General features: G+C 34.9%; 1 protein-coding gene and 1 long non-coding RNA gene across 13 annotated transcripts in view; one reads left to right on the forward strand and one right to left on the reverse strand.

The window, feature by feature from the left end:
- LOC103887339 overlaps nt 1-20,152 on the reverse strand; it is a 108,154-nt gene that overhangs the window by 63,193 nt on the left and 24,809 nt on the right. For 4 of the 5 annotated variants that reach the window (XR_004177089.1, XR_004177088.1, XR_002524185.2 and 1 more), the window contains exons 2-4: nt 19,483-19,599; nt 18,177-18,264; nt 16,689-16,739 (exon numbers count right to left, since the gene is read on the reverse strand). This is a non-coding gene — a long non-coding RNA (uncharacterized LOC103887339). Of the gene's footprint in view, nt 1-5,943; nt 6,080-16,688; nt 16,740-18,176; nt 18,265-19,482; nt 19,600-20,152 lie in introns of all 5 variants that reach the window. The other variant, XR_004177087.1, reaches the window with a different exon arrangement.
- MINDY3 (MINDY lysine 48 deubiquitinase 3) overlaps nt 1-20,152 on the forward strand; it is an 81,469-nt gene that overhangs the window by 10,681 nt on the left and 50,636 nt on the right. For 5 of the 8 annotated variants that reach the window (XR_001906187.2, XR_001906188.2, XM_003903417.3 and 2 more), the window contains exons 2-8: nt 1,053-1,132; nt 6,312-6,372; nt 7,970-8,143; nt 11,257-11,308; nt 12,207-12,321; nt 14,932-15,005; nt 15,846-15,925. Coding sequence is in view for 6 of the 8 variants with exons in the window: in XM_003903417.3 (XP_003903466.1) it covers nt 1,053-1,132; nt 6,312-6,372; nt 7,970-8,143; nt 11,257-11,308; nt 12,207-12,321; nt 14,932-15,005; nt 15,846-15,925 (636 nt within the window). In the remaining 2 variants the exon portion in view is untranslated. The other 3 variants (XM_017962574.2, XM_021943090.2, XM_021943089.2) reach the window with 3 other exon arrangements.

Consider the following 20,152-nt stretch of genomic DNA (forward strand, 5'->3'; position numbering starts at 1 on the left):
CTCTTCACCTGAACTAGTGGCTCCTCCAGACCAGAGACTGTGTCATCCAGGCATATATCCTAGATGTTTGGCGTAATATCAGATGTTCATTAACGTGAAGTGATTTGGCTGAATGACTGAATAGTAACAATTAACGGAATTTATAGATTCTTAGCATTTTGGAATTGGGATTGATTATTTTAATGAGAACACTGAGGCCTAAGCAGGTGAAATGATCTTCAAAGGGTTATCCAGATGGTCACTGGGTTCTCCCAACTTCTCACCTAGGGCCCTCTGAAGAACTTCCACTAGTTGCTATCAGTCAATGCTGGTTAGGTAATATTTAAATTAAGGTGGAGCCAATATAAACACATGTACTGTCTATGATGCCATTGTGTTGCTCTGTCGCCCAGGCTGGAGTGCAGTGGCGTGATCTCGGCTCACTGCAATCTCCGCCTCCTGGGTTCACGCCATTCTCCTGCCTCAGCCTACCAAGTAGCTGGGACTACAGGTGTCCACCACCATGCCCAGCTAATTTTTTGTATTTTTAGTAGAGATGAGGTTTCATCATGTTAGCCAGGATGGTCTCAATCTCCTGACCTCGTGATCCGCCTGCCTTGGCCTCCCAAAGTGCTGGGATTACAGACATGAGCCATCTTGGCCGATGCCATTTAATTTTTAGCTTATAGAATGTGAGTGAAAGATTGAAATGATACAATGATATGGTATTTAAAGAGTTCTAAAAATTGTTTGAATTTAGTAGATTAACTAGTCCTCCTCAGATGAAAAGTCAGATTTAGTGTCATTTTACTAAAGTCCATACTTTATCCTCCTAGAGGAGTTCCTGGGTGCAAAATTGTGTGGGTATATGTACTCTTACGTACATTTTGGGGTAGGGGAGCATAGGTTCTATTGATTTTTTTTTTCAAAAGGTTCCTTAATCTGCATCTCATGACTTGAAGGTATTTTGCTGTTGTGATAAGTGATGGTTCTCAAAGCAAAGTACATGAAAGATTCTTTTAGCTGCTACTTGAATTATATTTTTAATCTTTACTACTTGCTTTCATTTTTAGGGTTTGTGTTTAGTGAATCAGAGGGATCTGCATTAGAACAGTTTGAAGGTGGCCCCTGTGCTGTTATTGCACCTGTTCAGGTAACATAGACTCCTTTACCAACTCCTTAGAGGGACATGTTGAAATCTTTCATACTTGTTGTTTTTTAATGTCTGTACTCCATATAGTAATTATGAGACATGATCAGTTAACTCTTAAATTTTGCTCTTGTAAATTACAATAAATATCCAAAACAAAAATGAATTCAGAATATTGATGAGTTGCACAACACTAGCCTTTTGACTATATTTTCAAGGAAAGATAATAGGTGTTTCATGACTTTGAGAAAATTAGGAAGTTTCTTGACATCTTTAATATAGAGATCCTATTAAGTAATAACATGTTATACTTTAGATAGGTACAATCGCTGTAATTGTACTATTTTCATTTGTTCAGTCTATAAAAGTTATTTTCTTAAAGTTGAAGATGATTTCATATTTTTATAGCCTATAACTTTTTCAAATTTGAAATAAGTTGGCAGCTTATACTATTTTATGCTATAACTTTGACTTTTCTGATTGAAATTTATAACAACTGATTTCAAACAATTTCAAAAACCAAATGTTTTTCTTTGCACAAAACATAGGATTTATCAAAATGTCTTTATTTGATTTGGAATCTTGATGTGTTACATTGTTTGAATTTCAAAGGCTGATTCACTATAAACTGTTAAACTGTTAAAACTAAGAATTGAATTCTCAGTTTACTGCAATACTGATGTCTGTGAATGACAGTGTAACTTTAGAACTGTTATAAAAGAACTGTTATGAAAATTACAGCTAATTTATTGTTTTAACCATCATGTTTTGAAAATATATATTTAATGTGGCATTTATTATTCTTTGGGTATAAAGAATGCATTCTGGCTGGGTGCAGTGGTTCACGCCTGTCATCCCAGCACTTTGGGAGGCTGAGGTGGGTGGATCACAAGGTCAGGAGATCCAGACCATCCTAGCTGACATGGTGAAACCCCATCTCTACTAAAAATACAAAAAATTAGCCGGACGTGGTGGCAGGCGTACGTAGTCCCAGCTTCTTGGGAGGCTGAGGCAGGAGAACGGCGTGAACCCGGGAGGCGGAGCTTGCAGTAAGCCGAGATTGTGCCACTGCACTCCCCTGGGTGAAAAAGCACACTCTGTCTCAAAAAAAAAAAAAAATGCATTGTTAAACTGTTGGCTACAAAGTAAATTGTTTCTCAGAAGTTATACTCCATATATTTACATTGCTAAAAATACATTTTTGTAAAGAAAAAAATTATGGTTGATTCGAAAATATATCTTTTATAGATCTTTTTTTTTTTTTTTTTGCATTAGAATTTTTTTAAAATGAAGAAAAATTTGAATGTCCGAATCTTGCCTTGGAATTATGGAAAGTGAAGAATGAAATTTAACTATAAATTAGCAATTATAGCTGTTGTACTGAGTAACTGAAACAAATTTTGGTTATTTGTAGGAATGTTATCTGAATTTGAAGATTCCTTTGTTGTGTCCATATGTAAATTAGATTATATAAATACTGCCCCTCTTAATCCGTAATAGCAAGGTTTTTATTGCAAGTAGTGCATGAATATAGTTAAATGGAGGGTATACCACAGGAGTTTCCTGTTTTGTAAAATACAGTATATTTCAGTAGTGGTAGTTATTTTTGCAAGTGGGGTGCTATGCAGTAATGGTTATATTCAAAGTCCTGAACCTACTTTCCTGTATCTTTGAGGTAGTAATTAAGTTTAAGAATCACGGCCGGGCCACCACGGCTCACGTTTGTAATCCCAGCACTTTGGGAGGCTGAGGCAGGTGGATCACCTGAGGTCAGGAGTTCGAGACCAGCCTGGCCAACATGGTAAAACCCCATCTCTACTAAAAATACAGAAATTAGCCGGGTGTGGTGGCAGGCGCCTGTAATCCCAGCTACTCGGGAGGCTGATGCAGGAGAATCACTTGAAACCAGAAGCTGGAGGTTGCAGTGAGCCGAGATCATGCCACTGTACTCCAGCCTAGGCAAAAGAGTGAAATTCCATCTCAGAAAAAAAAAAAAAAGAATCACATAGGCCAGGCACAGTGGCTCACACCTGTAATCCTAGCACTTTGGGAGGCTGAGGCAGGAGCATTGCTTAAGGCCAGGAGTTCAAAACCAGGCTGGGCAACATAGTGACAGCCCTGTTCTTAAAAAAAAAAAAAAAAAGAAAAAATTAGCTGGGCATGGTGGTGCACACTTGTAGTCCTAGCTACTCAAGAGGCTCAAAGGAAAGGGTCTAAGCTCAGGAGTTCAGGGCTGCAGTGAGCTATGATCATGCCACTGCCCTCCAGCTTGAGCAATAGAGCGAGACCCCATTTCTAAAAAGGAAAAAAAAAGAGTCACGTAAAGTTTTATTTATTTACTTATTTTATTTTATTATTTTTTTTTTTTGAGATGCAGTTTTACTCTTGTTGCCCAGGGTGGAGTGCAATGATGCAATCTCGGCTCTCCCAGGTTCAAGTGATTCTCCTGCCTCAGCCTCCCGAGTAGCTGGGACGCACCACCACACCAGGCAAATTTTTTTGTTTTTTTTTTGTTTTTTGTTTTTGAGATGCAGTCTCGCTTTTTCTCCCGGGCTGGAGTGCAGTGGCGCAATCTCGGCTCACGGCAAGCTCCTCCTCCTGGGTTCACGCCATTCTCCTGCCTCAGCCTACCTAGTAGCTGGGACTACAGGTGCCCGCCACCATGCCTGGCTAATTTTTGTATTTTGTAGAGATGGAGTGTCACCGTGTTAGCCAGGATGGTCTCGATCTCCTAACCTCGTGATCCACCCGCCTTGGCCTCCCAAAATGCTGGGATTACAGGTGTGAGCCACCGCGCCAGGCCACACCCAGCTAATTTTTGTATTTTTAGTAGAGATGGGGTTTTTCCATGTTGGCCAGGCTGGTCTCAACCTCCTGACCTCAGGTGCTCCACCCGCCTTGGCCTCCCAAAGTGCTGGGATTACAGGCATAAGCGACCGCGCCTGGCCGAGTCACGTACGCTTTGTGAAGAATTTTGTGTGTATTAATATTTCAGTTTAAAAGTCAAAACTAAGTTATTAAAGATGACTAGAAGTGAGCAAGTACATATATTAAAACTTTTTTAGCGTATAAAAATTAGAGCATAATACCTTTTAAAAAGAATAGGCAAAATAATGGAACCAAATAGCTAATATAATCATAGACCTCATTACCTGTAACAATTTACCCAGAATTTATCACACCAGGAATAAAGAAGGAACTAAGATCAGTGGTGAAATAAAATAAAGTTTGATAAATCCCATCCAGATGACTTGTTAGCACTTTGAGGGGAAGATAAGTTTAGATCATTTTGTACCATATATCAAATATATTTTTGGAATAATATTTAACCATAAGAAAACTTAATTTATCATCAACACTCTAAGAGAAACAGTGACTTCCAAACTAATAAATATTTTCATTAAATATTAGCAATAAAGGGATATTGTCTTTCTTACATAAATAACTTGTAGAAGTTAATTAGAAAAACACTAAGATTCAGGGGTGAAATGGGCATAGATGTGCAGTTGTAACAGGTGGAATGATGCTTTACGGCCAAAGAATCAGGATGCTCACCCTCACTGGGAAGCCAGAAAAGTAAAAATAAAACTGTAACTAGATTCTATTTCTTACTTTTTCTCATCTTTAAAAATAAAATTACAAATGCCAGTGCATGTAAGGGTGGGACGATGCTGGCACACTCATATACTGCCATATAGTACAAATTTGTACTTTGATTTTGGGAAGGAATTTTAAGCTATAATTGGAACCATGACAATGCAGATTCTGATTCAATAGTTGTGTTTCTGTGAATCTTTTCTAAAGAAATATTTAATATGGAAAAAGTTGTATTTAAGAAGGAGCTTATATATTAAAGTAGTAAAGAAATTGCAAGGAATGTGATGCGCGATAGTGTAATTTAATAAGTAAATTTTGATAAATAGCTTGATAGACAAGTAGTGATTAAGAATTATACTTATGAATTCTGTAGAAAAACAGAAAATACATTCATATGCCCATTATGATTCACTTGTAATAAAATTAAAACTAGGTATTAAAAAACATGAGAAGGAAGTATGTCAGAATGCTAACAGCAGTTATATTGGCAGTGAAATAATGAATCTCCCCATCTCACTTCTAAAATGTTGTGATGTAGTTATACTGTTGCACTTGATGGTTGTTGCCATTTTGGGGAAAAATCAGAAGCACTTGATTACAGTATTTGTAGACTTTATGCCTATGTAAATGGAATATTACTTAATTTTTTGTTGTAATACCTTGAATTGTTTATTGGTGCCAGGTACTGTGCTAAGTGCATTACATAGATTTTCTCGTATAATCCTCACTGTAACCTTTTAAAGTTTGTACAGTTATTTTTAGTTAGTAATAGTGGAGCCAGGATTCAAACCTAAGTTTGCCTGATTAAAAAGCAGTCTTCCTAATCTGTACACTAATACTTTCAAACACAGGTGAGGAAAAGTCATCATTGTAACCTGTTTTTCTTGGACCTGCCCTCTAGAGATTCAGATAGAGTAGGTGGAGCCCAAGAATCTGCAGTTTAAACAAGTCAGGTAACTGGGATGTATCTACTGTTGAACTACAGTTTGAGAAGGAGACACTTCCCTATGCAGCTTTTTATCAAATAGCCAATGTAACATCATTGACTCGCTTAAGGGGAACTTTAGAAATACATTTGTCTTTTCTTCTGAATCTTGTAGCTTTTTTAGTTAATCTTGAGCTCCCGATAATAAAGTGGTGACTGTAAAGGTGTTACTTTTGTGTCACAGATGAAGGCTAAGGGAACAGAACCACTTTTATATTTAGATTTCTTTTACCTGGAGGAATCTAAATGAAATGTAGACTTGTTCCTGTTCTACAGGGCTTTCACTTTGTGAATAGAGGAGTAAGTTTCTGTGCTTTTCAGTTATTCTGTTATGTGAGTGAGTTCTTCTACTTGTCAGAAAATATGTACTGTGGAAGAAAAAGAATTTTATGAATCTAGAATCAAGTTTATAGTAGTATACTCTGAATAAATAACTCTGCACAGTTTCTGTCAAATGTGAGGGGAACCCATTTGGTATCTTTACAGAACTAGTCAAAAGATTAGAAAGGTGGTACAAATGATTTTTTTCCATTTTAAAATTGAAGAATGATATGTATGGTTATAATGCATTTCACTAATTATTGCTTCAATTGTGTGAAGGCATTTCTTTTGAAGAAGCTCCTGTTTTCTTCTGAGAAGTCTTCTTGGCGGGATTGTTCAGGTATGATAGCTGTCTTTTAAAAACTTTTGCTTCATCCTCTGCTTTAATAGAGATGATCTATGCAGGATTCATTGGCAATAGTTTAATTACAATTATCTGAGAAAATTAAGTATCAATGGGATTTTTTTTTTCCTAAGGTTTCCTTTTAAAATGTTTTAGAAAGTGTCATGAACAGTGACTTCATATTTCCAAATTTGGTTTTCTAACTGGGTGTTATAAGACATGATGGTATAATTAAGGGAAAAACCTTTGGCTTCTTGCTAAAACATGGTGCATTTCCTAGAACTGTTAGGTGGCAGCATACAATAAAGAATAGTCATTTTTCTTTTTTGGTCTTACTTAGCTGTGGGCAATACCTCAGAATTATCATTATATTCCTGCATGTTTTAGTATAATGCCTTACACAATGCAAATACTGCAAATAATTTTGGATGAAGTTGCAAATGAAGCTGTCATAGCTTCTGTAACATGAGCTTCTGTACCCAGAGAGATGTGATGCTACCTTATAATAAGAATTTGCATTCCACGTGACAGTTTACAAAGATCTTTCCTTCACGTACACAATTTCCTGTGAACCTCACAATACCTTCTGGAAGAAAGTAGGACAATTACAATCCCAGTTTTGTATCTAAGGATGTAACAGCTTACATTCCAAACCATGACTATAGAATCTACTAATGATTTTGAATTTAAGAGGTAAGATATCACTTCCATAAGTTTTAAATTAATAGGTGAAATAGAAAAAAAATTTTAGTAGAGAAGAAACTATTTGAGATACTATTGTTGAACTTTTAATAAAATTTATACTGTTTCTTACATAGAACTATATTCACTTTGATAAAATATTTGTAAAGCGTTGTCATAAGTGTCATAAATACTGTGGTGATTATAAGGTGAACAACATCGTTCCTGCCTTTAAAGAACTGTTAATCCATTAGGAGAGATAGAAACCTCCTTACATCATACAATTTTTGAAAGCTTCAGAAAGTGATACTACTTCTTGAGAGTAATACTGCTTGAAAAGAGAGTGCGGCTAAGGTTCAGAGAGAGATGGTCTGAGCATTTGCGCTATTTTCTGTCAAATCTGTATTCTAACCGCTGGTGTCTGCTGATGTAATGCATTGTGGTAACATAGGTGCTGACAGTATCTCATCTCACTGTTATCCCTTTGGGACAGGGTGATCCAGGACTTGAGACTAATTCAGAAGTGAGGGGAGAAAATAGAGTTCTCAACAGGCCGTTCCATTGTGCTCAGTTCTGCAGTAAAGGAAACCTCATGGCTTAAATGCTGCAGTTGCTAAAGGTTTAAGAAAGTGATGATCAGTGTCAGATTGTGATTTTCATAATGTTTAATTCTGCATTTTTCAGGATTCTTTTTCTACTTGATGGTTTTATTTGGATGGCTTTATTTAAAGTGATATTTCAATCCACAAACACATTGTTTTTCTAAAACATAATTTAACATCTATTTAGAGATTTTTTCCCTGTTTTTAAAATGCTTGATTTTCATCAACACATTCTTACTGTTGTTATTCATGGCAGAATTTTTTTTTTTTTCAGAGGAAACCGTTATAACTTATGCTTTGGTTATTTTTAGAGGAAGAACAGAAGGAACTCCTTTGTCATACCTTGTGTGATATTTTAGAAAGTGCTTGTTGTGACCACTCTGGATCATACTGCTTGGTTTCATGGTTAAGAGGAAAGACAACTGAGGAAACTGCTAGTATTTCTGGGAGTCCTGCAGAGTCTAGTTGCCAAGTGGAACATTCTTGTAAGATACATCTTTATTTCCTGAAGTTTTTTTCTTATTCCTTTGTTTTAATGAATCTATTGAATATTTTGAATAAAACATTACATTTTCATAACATGTATTCTTTTCTAGCGTAAGCTTAATTACTGAGCCTTAATATTTTTTATTTCCATTTCATTTATTTTAATTACCAGAAGATATTACTTTTTTGCAAAAAAATGCATCTCTTAAAATAAACTTTTTAAAGTGTTCTGGTTAACTTCTGCTTGATAATAATCTCTTTTGAGCTTTAGAATTCTTATTTAGAAATAATGATATACTTCAGTTTCAGATGCCTTAATGTTTGCTTTGGTATTGCAAAAAAAGTTTTTTTTGACATCAGAAAATTTCGTAAATTTATCTTTACTTGCTTCCCAGAGCAAAGATGGGGACATTTCTCTTCGTTGCAAGCTGTTGCTTTTCCTTCTGAATTATTTGGATTATTTTTATACATATAGATTATTTTAAGGCAATTTTAGTTATGCCTTAAGTTTTTCGTACCTTGATTGAAGATAAGTTAAATAATAGCTATTCTAATTATTCATAAAAATCATATATTCCGTGGTTTTTAACTTTTGAAAATTCTTATGTAATTGACCCGAAAGCTGCTAATGTGAAATGGAGACAGGTAGTGGTACGGAAGCTAGTGAAGAGTTGCTTTTCTGATTTGCTTTTCAGGAGTAATCTTGCTACTTGATGGTTTTTGATAATTGGTAGTCCCAAGTGCTTACGTTAAATAAGTGACTTATTCTACCCACAGAGCATCACATTAACTATCATCTCTGTGGAAATTTTTTGTAGAGAGATTACCTACCTGAAAGTACATTTCAATTGTATGTGATACACATTCTTCTTTCCATATAGTATTATCTGTAAGATGCTGTTGCCTCCCTGGACTAAAATGTCTCTGTGTTGTCAGTGTCTTTTTTCTCCTACCTTTGCAGTTAAAATGCCTTAAGCCTGGCAAATTCTAACAGTAGTACATTTGCAAGGAATAATTTTGAACATTTAAACAGTTGAATGATACTTCCTTTTGAAGCCTTTGAAACATGGCCTTTCAAAAAGAACATATTTTAGAGTTTATAATGACATTTGAAAACAACAAGTGGAAAACAGTCACAAGGATGGTAGTCCAAAGTGTCATTAAGATTGGTTTTAACATATTCTCCAGGTTTTACTGTGTGGATATAAACACACTTAATAGTTTCATTTAGGATATTAAAATTTTGAAAGAGGAATTGTTGATCTTTTGAAAAATTATTTTTGAAGATTATATGCTTAAAGCCAGTCTGTATATTGATGTGTGAGAAAATAGTAAGATCTTTTTATATAACATTTTCCATTAGTAGCTTAGTAGTATACTGAGTGCGCACTATGGAATGTGCTATGCATTTCTGTAGTGATAGGTTACATTGCTGTAGGTTGAAGGGCCTTATAATGCATTCACTTTGGTACTTCAGTAACTAATTTAGATGGGCATATTATATTGAATTACGCTCCAAAAAACATTTTAGTAATTTTCCAGTTTACTTTGTATCTCTTTTAAAAGTTGCCATGAAGTAAACCATATTTTAAATTTTTTAAACATTGTATACATTTGAAATACTTTGTTAACTGAAAATTTGAGAATTTACCTTAGTGACAAATGAACTGTATTTATATTACAAGTTTTATTCCATGTAACAATCTATTTTACCTGTTCTTTCCTTTATTCCCAGCTATGTTCTTTTTCTTGTGTTTTATATTTTTCCACCATCCCTGCCTGCTAAGCTTTTTATTTTGCTTGCCTCTTTTCTCTAAATTATTATCTTTATGTCTACTTTTGTAGTATACCCAGTAAAACTATTTAGATCATCTAACATTGCAGAACAAATAATATAATTTGGAAAAGATTAGGTAGAATTTTCATTTTCTGAAAGTTTTAATGTAAAGTGTTTTCCCCTCTTGTTAATATTACTTTCTCTACAAACATTAATTTCATTGGCTTATGTGGTGTGTATAGTTTTGGCTTGTTGGTAATGCACAGTTGTTCGCAGTAGTGAATACTCAGGTTCAATTTCAGTTTGTTTCCCACATAAACCAAGAGATAACTTAATCCATTTGGACTGCTAAAGATTTTAAAACGAAATATGAAACACTTACAACTAGGCTTTGGAAAGCTAGCATAATGCGACATTTTAAATTGTAAATAAAAATTTAAAATTTTGACTTCATATTGAATCAATTTTCTTAACTCACCAGTGAGAATTTATATTTGATAGTAGTAAGTTTTGCTTTACAAAATATATGTGAAGTTATTCATTGTGATAAATAACTCCCCAGAGCCAAGACTATCTGGGCTCCAATCTCATCACTGCTGTTTAATCCTATGTACTCTTGAGAGGATTTTTCTGTGTACCTCAGGTTCCTCTTCTGTAAAATGGAGCTTTGAGGGTTTATTAAATGAGGTAAGACATGTAGGGCATTTTAAAAAGGGCCTGGCACTTAGTAAACTGCTCAATAAACATTACCTCTGATTAAAATGCTTTGATTTCCTTTGATTAATAAACATAATCTAAATAAGTTACTGAAAACTTTTTAACAGTTATACAAATAAATGAGGAAACAAACTTAAAGCTGTCATTGAACCTGTGTAGTTTGAGAGTGTTTTGCCTTTTTATACACATTTGTTTAATAATTAAGCATTAAACCTTAAAATTTTATATTATGAAAAGGAAGGTTAGCTCTGATGATATTACTTGGATTTATATAATCTGAAAGATTATTTAAAAGTGCAGGACACATTATGATGTGTGAAGCACTGATTATCAGTAATTTTTCATACTTTATAAACTACCATAGCATAGCTGAACTGAAATGTCTATTTAATCACCCTTCTACATTCTCAGTATTATATCCATTTTAGTTATATTCATGATGACAAAGATGTTGAAATATAAATTAATGTTATAATAAAGTTGAAAATAAACTGAGAATTTTAAGGAGTAAGGAAATAGGGAAAGTTTTGATTGCTTGAAAGTATTTACAGCCTGCTGTGTGTATCTTGTGTCATTTATTTGCCATGTGTAGTGCTGAAAAGTGTCTTTTATGTATAGCTGCCTTGGCTGTCGAAGAGCTTGGCTTTGAGCGATTTCATGCATTAATTCAGTAAGTAACATTGGAACATTTAAAATACTTACTCTGTGGACACATTGCCACTTTAAGTCTGTTCATACTGTGCAGAGGTTCTTAGTTTTACATAGAAATGCGCTACTTAAACATAAATTTTAAATCCATTGCTTCAGGATTAATTTGCCTTTAAATTAAAATAGTTTGTAAATGTTTAAATTATGCTGAGTCCTTAACTATCCAAATACGCTTTTTAAAAACATTAAAAAGCTTTTTCACCATTACAGTGAAACATTAGCTTAATGTTTTTGTGTCCTTAACAAATATAAACATTTTTAGTAGGATAAATATTAGAATTATTTCTTATTTGGCAGTATCTGTTTTCTATACCTTTTATTAAGAATGCCCATATTTTTGTTAGAGCATTTAAACTTTTTATTACAAAGTTAAAGGTAAAGATGGCTGTTGATAGAATTATGGGTGGCATTTGGTTTAAAATGTAACATTAATTTCTTTTAAAAGAAGCCGCAAATGTAAGTTATCTTTGGCATTCAGATATTTGTTAAGTAATTTCTAGGATTTAAAAAGTGAAGTGTTCTTTGTGTTTACCCCTCTTACAAGAAGGCCACTCTATTGTTTAAATAACTGTATATTATTGAAGAATTTACTGATGCCAGACAGTTCACCTAAGAGATGAAGAGGTTCCCTGCCAAGTAGGTGTTCTTTCTTAATGATACATATCGTATATTGTGATAGTTGTCAGAAATAGCTTTTGGTTTTAGTGGCTAAATTTGTATTTGAAAAATTTAGAAATGTCCCCAAAGTTTCCTGTTTGTATGTGTATGTTTTAATGTATAAGGAAATTTAAAAATTTTCCCTTTTATGAATGTAGTTAACCTCATCATGATACCAATACTTACTTCTTTTTTTCCCCCAGAAAAAGATCATTCAGAAGTTTACCAGAATTAAAAGATGCTGTCTTGGACCAGTATTCAATGTGGGGAAATAAATTTGGAGTATTGCTTTTTCTGTATTCTGTATTACTGACAAAGGTGTGTTCAAGAAAATGCTTTTTCTGCCTTTGATTAATGTTATTTAGTGCTGTTTTTCCTGCCGTGATGAGTAATTTTATTCCTGATGCTGTTTTTAAATTCTTAGAATAAAAATCTTTTACGCTGAAAATTAGTTAATTTCTGTTTCCTCAGCACTCACTCGTTACTTAAGCAGTTTCATGCTTACTTTCACCTCTGCTCTTTTGGACTACAGAGATGATCAATAATGTTCTAATTGTGAAATGCTGTCAGTTCTTCCAAATTGTGTTTCCTTTGATCCTTCCGTGTAGCACTTGACCCCTTAACCCCTTCTGGAAGCTGTTTTTGACCTTCATTCCCTTTCTTGATTTCTTTTTTTTTTTTTTTTTTTTTTTTTTGTGATAAATCACTGTTTGAGTTTTCTTTCTATAACGTCTCACAATTCTTACTTTGTTTTGTTTTCTTTGATAGCTTCCTTTCCTTCTTTACCTGTTACCTTCTGCTCTTTTCTCTCCTCCTCTAAATTTTTATATTCCAGAAATTTTCTTCCCTGGATCCAGTATACCTTTTATGGATATATCATTTACTCAGGTTACCTTTATAAATAGCTATTTAATAGTTCCAATATGTCCCTTTCTAGTCCTTATTCTTTTTCCCCAAATACCAGTCTCATAGCTCTAGTAACGTGTTAGTCTCAGTTGACTATCCTATTATATCTATCATGTCTGAAATCAGACTTCTTTTATTTGACAAATGTTTTTTGAGCATTGACTCTATGCTAAGGACTATGTTTGTATTAATAATATGGGATACATTTTTAGTGATACGCATTTAGTGTTGTAAAAAAAATGACACATTAATAATTCCATTATGGCAGTGTGTTTTGGCGTTTGGTGTTCTGTCTGAACCTATTAGATGGAATCAAGGGCACACTGTTTCTAGTAGGGACCATCTGATAGAGATAGGACCTTGATGCATGAGGGCAAGTTTTCTGTATGGAAAAGCTGGAGGAAATTTTTTCCAGCAGTGGGCACTGCAAGTATAAAAGTGTAAGGGATTGAGGGTATAATGCAGGTTTAGGGAGCTCTAAGTAGTTGAGCCTTAACTGCAGCATAAGACACCAGGGAGGCAATTGTGGAAGATGAGACTGGGCACGTACGTAAGAAAAGACTTAGAGTATGAAGGCCTTTCTACATACACTGTGCAAAGAGTAGGTTTCATCTGCTCAGAATTGGAACACAGTAAACAGTTTGAACAAGGGAGTGACAAGATCTTTTTGTTGATAAAAGATGTATTAAATTGGGATAGGGAGTTGTGATGGATAAGAGTTGGTGTTTGTAGTACAAGACTAGAGTCAGGAAAACTAGAAAAGTGGGTATTGAAATAAGAGAAGCCTAAACTAGGACAGGTCATGGAGTGGAAAAGAAAGGGAGCATATTTAGAAATGTAAATAAATACTTATTTGGATTATTAAGTATAAATAAGAGAACCAAAAGTGCTTAGTTGTGTAGATGTTGGGAGTAGCAGTGAAAGTGGTATCTAAGATGACTGGTTTCTTCTAAGTTCTTCTTGACTGTTCAGTATTCTCTAACTTTATAATGCTCAAAATGTTTGATATCTCCTGTTTCTTCTTCTTTACAGACAATAAATTATCATGCAAGTTGTCCTTCCTTGACCTGGTCTTTAAAATGATATCCGCTTCCTCATTAGTGATTGTGTCGCTTGTTGATAGTATTCATCTTGACATTATCATAGCCTGATTTGTTTTGTTTACGAGGATGGCACATGCAAGAGCTCATGCTTCTTTGTTTCCCCCTGCGAGATTTAGTCATTCATTAAAAATCTTGGTTGTTAATTAATCATCTATTTAATTCTTAGAAATGATAGAACCAACGGCTAAAGTTAAGTGAATAGAACAATGAATGGCAGTTTATCTTTGTCCTTTTTGGAATTGATGAGGTTACAATAAGTAGGTCTTCTGGTACTTACCCAGTATCTAGAACTTTTGGGAGCTGAGTGCCCTTCTGGAGGTGTAGAAAATATCAGGAAATTGGTTTTTAAGAAAAGAAGGCACTTCCTGGCCTTCTAATTTGCATTTTGTAAGTATACATTTGAATGACCAATATTTGTGAAGTAATACTTACAATCAGAAGTAAACCTTCCATTTTATGTACCAGTTAAATAATTAAAATGCAAGTTATTTAATGTTATATCTCTATCAGTATTCATGTGTGTATGTATTTACTGCAATAAGTTTTTACATGATCTAAAAAAAATCAGTTTCCTTAACAGGTTAATATTCATTTAACTTTTAAATAATTCATTTATTAAATAATTTCTCCTTTCTCCGATTAAAAGTTAATTCTCTCTCCTTGCCCCTTTAACCAACAGTACATATTTCATCCATGAGTGTTCTTTATATAGAACCCATGAAAGAAAATAAAAGATATTTGAGGAACTACTTTTTACAGTTATCTCAAATGTCCCCCCACTTCAAATCTGAGTTACTCATGGTAAAAAAGTTACTTAAATAATTGTATTAGTTTATAGTGTAAACTAGTCAGTTTTTAAACTATCATAATTTTCATTTTCGTTTTTTGAAATAAGTCAATGAGTTCTTTGTTTCTTTAGGGCATTGAAAACATAAAAAATGAAATTGAAGATGCAAGTGAACCCTTGATAGATCCTGTATATGGACATGGCAGGTAATTAACTAAAATCTCTTGTCTCCTCATGTGAACTCTAGTTTTTAGAAACCTGACTTACGATAAAACATGACTGAGTCAGGTAATTTTGCTTGTCAGTGGTGTTAACAGTATAACATCTATGGATTTGAGCACTTCTTTGTTTTATGCATTGTTTGCTTGATGTATGAAATGTTAATTTCATTTTATGTATGCGTTGTATTTATTGTGGCAAATATTTTGTTTTAAGATAACAGTGGGAAGGTATTTTAACAAATCCATTTATGATTTTTTAATGATAAAATTTATTCATTTTGACTTAGAAATAATTATATCTTTGTAAATGCTTCTCTGCTTGGGAGAAAAAAATTCCCAGTTTTCCTCTCGGACCACCCTCCTTCTCAAGCTTTTTATGGCTATTTTTACCAAAAGTCAATGAAACAGTGATAGTTAACCTACTCTAATACATGAGTCCTTTTTAGACCTTTCTGCCTCAAAGATGAAAATTCATGTATCTTTCATCAAAGACAAAATATTAATAATTATATATTCATTTTTAAAGATTGTAAATATTAAGTAAATTATTAGTCTATCATTTTTTATCCATTTAAATATATGTTAGGTAAAGTTGTTAAATGTATGTGAATATGTAGAACAATAAATACCACTGTGCTGATATACTTAGTGATACATTTAGCAAGACCGAATATATAAAATGGAACATGTAAGGTTTTCCCTAACTTTGTAAATTCTTACATAATTTAATCTGAAAAGTCATTACTTTATACCTTGCTATAGGAATTGTTTGATTTGGCAACTAGTTATATTCATATTTAATTGCTTTTTAATATTTATTAATAGCCAAAGTTTAATTAATCTCCTGCTGACGGGACATGCTGTTTCTAATGTATGGGATGGTGACAGAGAGTGCTCAGGAATGAGTAAGTACATTCTTTGTTATGTTGCTCTCTTTGATGAATAATATTTCAGTGGAATACAGCTGATTTTTATTCATCTATTTAATGGCTCTACATTACCTAGAAGTTAAGTGCTTTCTAATTAGAAGAATCCTTTACAGTTTTCAAGGCACCATAATGTTAAGACCATTAATCTTGGAGCCAGGCGATCTTGGGTTCAAATCCCAAATGTATGACTTTAGTCAAGTTACTTCTCAAGCCTTTCATTTTCTCTGGTATAAAACTGGGATTTATGACTCTTAATATATATAAACACAGTGCATATTTATTCAGAGATAGTACTGCATTCTTTGCTTAAAATTGAGCATTACAAAGCCTGGTGATGTGAAATACTTACTTTGGGTTTTTGCCTATGTTACTTTTAATGTGCATACTTTAAAACACAGAGCAAATTTAATACTGTCTGAGACTTTTAAACTACCAACTCTTCCACTACCACTTCAATTTCTGGTCTCAATTATTTCTTTCCTGTGGCTTCACGTGTTGCCAGGCACATTGAAATGGATCCCATTTTGGCCAATCCATTCCATTAAGGAGAGCTGATACATAACTGAATAAAATTGCCTTCAGTTTATTACTGGGTCAGTCTGAATTCATTTATTTATTCATTTAACTTAAATTGAGTAACCACAGTGTACCTCCATGAAGTATGTAGTATAGGACACGAAGCTCCAGAGTTCTCAGAGCTCACAGGCAGAGCAAATATAATTGAGAAAATAATAGTTACCACTTTTTGCTCCCATTGAAGTGATTCATGATCTTCCATTTGAATTTTTCTCTAATTCCGAAACGTGTAGTTAATTAACAGAAACATGAAAGGGTATAATATTAAGAAAAAATCATTAAAATTAAAACTTCAGAATTAAAAAGCACCATAGTAAAACCCATTTTACTATTTAAGAAATTTAAGAACTAAGGTCACTTCTTATTTAATTCATATGCAAAATTATTTACTTAGTGGTGAGGTTAGAATGAGAACCAAGTTTTGCTGATTTCTAATAAAGGTCAGAGTTTAAACAGTGAAATTCGTGAACAAAAACTACAAATTATCTTGCTCAGCTCTCTGTAATTGAGCTTATCCTGTTCTTCAGCCCTTATTCTGATTCATAGCTGAAAGCATTTAATCCTGTCAGTGAAAAAAAGTCTCATCTCAGTCTCTCTTGGGTAATATACAGGTTTTCTAGGTCTCTCTGTTTCGCTCTCACCTGTGATGGCTTCTGCACACTCCCCTCTTTCTTCTTCTTCCAGTTGTTTCTGGACCCTCAGGTATCTTATCTCATATGATTAGGGAAGCAATAGGTGTTTGCTGAACTTGGGTCGAGGTGCCTCATCCCACTTGACCCTCTGTCCTTGCTGCTTCTTACTGTGTGCTCTGGCCTGACCCTTCCCACACTGTCTTTAGCGCATCACTCTCTCTCACACTTGGTACCCATCAGTGTGGTTCATCTTTCCACGCATTCTCCGGATTCTCGATAGCTTATCCTAGTCCCCAAACCGGAATACTCCTCTGCCTCCCTCGGCTTTTCCTCACCCAGCCTCTCGTAGACTGAGATGAGGTACCTTTCATTGGCAGGATTAACAGTCAGAATGAGGTTTCAAGAATAGGAGGCTCCATGGTCAGGTGCGGTGGCTCACACCTGTAATCCCAGCACTTTGGGAGGCCGAGGCGGATGGATCACCTGAGGTGAGGAGTTCGAGACTAGCCTGGCCAACACAGTGAAACCCCTTCTCTACTAAAAATATAAAAATTAGCCAGACGTGGTGACGCACGCCTATAGTCCTAGCTACTCAGGAAGCTGAGGCAGGGGAATTGCTTGAACCCGGGAGGCGGAGGTTGCAGTGATCTGAGATCATGCCACTGCATTCCAGCCTGGGCGACAGAGCGAGGCTCCATCTCAAAAAAGAAAAAAGGAATAGGAGGCTCCTTAGGCAGCTCTTGCCGTGAAATCGTTACTTCCTTTACAGAATGTATTAGTCAATTATCAGTTTCAGTTCTTGAGATGTACACATACATCGTTTTTGTTTCTTGAAATAATGCTTTTCAAGACTGTCATCTTGCTGTGGACCCTTTTTCTGTGTAGTTTAAAAGCCAAACTAAGCAATAACTTTGAAATAGCTAACTTGGAAAAGAAAATCGGGTATATTTCCTGCATTTTGGAATGTTTACTTGAAGCGAACTGTTTTCAATCATTAAACTTAAAAATGAGAAAAATACCCCACTTATCTTTCACTGAACTTGCTGGTTTTTCCGAGATAACACATAGGACACATTTTCTCTCCCGCTGCCAGGCTGGTGATTACTGCTAGAAAAGAAACCTTATTATCAGTTTTATTGGTTGGGCGTACTGTAAATTAATCCTACTTAACTCATTTGAACTCTCACTGCTGACTGCACATTGTAACCCTTTTTTCTACTCCTTATAACTGATTTATCTACAGCTGCTTAAGGCAGTGGATTCAAATCCCTTCTCCTCTTTATCTGTCTCTAACTTTACCTCTGCCCACTCACTCTCAGCCGACTTTAGAATCTCAAGTTGTCTTTTTTTCACCATATTCTTTTTTCCTGTTTTAGAAGAACTATATATCTTTCCAGAGTTGCTGTTGATTCCATTTATAGTCTCTTCTATTAAATGTGACTCTCTTCCCTGGTCTACACAAAATTTAGGTGGCTTCTGCTGCTTAAAACAAAAACCGTGATGTGTAACAACCAGACAACAAAGCCTCTTTCTCTCCATCCTTTTACCAGCAGAATTTCCTTGCCTGCATTACTAAAATATTTACTCTTTATGATCTGAAATCTGTGTCATTTGCTCTTCTAAAGCAAAGACCTCACTATCTGCTAAAATCATAGCATTTTCTTACCCCTCATTCTCCTTGAAAGTGGCACACTGCATGACTCATTTACTAACTCTGTACCACGGACAGGAATCTTTGGATTAAAATCTCAGTCTCAGCTTCTTCTCTATAAATGGGGCAGATACCTACCTCTCAGGTATACTGTGGAATTTAAATAAGATAAACTGCCATGCCATCTCACGTATGTATTATAGCACTCAAGACTAACATGTAGTGTAAGAGGCAGTATATCATAATGATTAAGTATGTTAGCTGTGCGGAATTAGACTACTGTGGTTGAAATCTCAGTTGTGCCATTTATTAAACTGTGGAATTAAACAAGATACTTCACTCAGTGCCTCTTTCTCATCCTCCAATGGGAATGATTATCACAGGATAGTTAGAATGAGGTGAGAAAATGGCAAAAAAGATATTCATCAAGTCCTTAAACACTGTTCAATACATGTTTGCCACTGCTGCATAATGAGCACTCTTAACAACAGGTTCTCAAACTTGTCTGCACATCACAATTACCTAGGAGAAATTTAAAATCATCAATAGTTGTAACTGCCCTTTGTAGAAAATTGAAACACTCGAGGGCAAAGGTTGTTACGCAGTGTGCCATAATGTTTCTGATGTTAATTTATTCAACAAGCTTTATTTGAAAACCTGCTAGTTATTTGTACCTTACTGTCAGGTATCTAATGACTTGCTGAGTCCTCGAGATTCTCCATTCTTGAATTTTCTCTCACAGAGGCCAAGTGTACTGCAGAACGCTGCGCCATGGTGGAACAAGTAGAGACCTTGGGAGTGGTGATGGCACCAGTTAGTTTATGCCTCTCCTGTTTGACTGTGTGCAAACTACTAAGTTATCTGAGCCTCGGTTTTCTTACCTGTGCATTGAGGTTAAAAATAGACATATTCACATACGCTGCCTAGCACAAGCACAGAAATGCTAGCTGCTCTCTTTTTTTCTTCCTTTGCCAAGTCTGTTGTGGTCTCATTACTCTCACCTGTCTAGACTATCCTGCTATAGTCTAGACTATCTGTCATTCCACTCCAGTGTATTCTACAAACTGACAGGTTAATGATTTTGTTTTACATGTCCTGTTAGGTTATTTCTCTGCTCAGTGCCTTCCGTGACTCTCTTGCTAATGCTTACCAACTACAGTTTCAGCTTCTTAGCGTTCAAGAGTGTCTGCGTTCCTACTCAACCCTATGTTTATAATCTTTTACTAGTCTCTTTCACAAATCCAGTGCCTTAATCCAGTGGTTCTCAAACTTGGCTGCACATCACAATTAACTAGGAGAAATTTAAAATCACATGCCTAGGCCCTACCACCTAGAGATTGTAAT

Source organism: Papio anubis, chromosome 11 (assembly GCF_008728515.1).
Source record: "Papio anubis isolate 15944 chromosome 11, Panubis1.0, whole genome shotgun sequence".
Taxonomy (NCBI): Eukaryota; Metazoa; Chordata; class Mammalia; order Primates; family Cercopithecidae; genus Papio; species Papio anubis.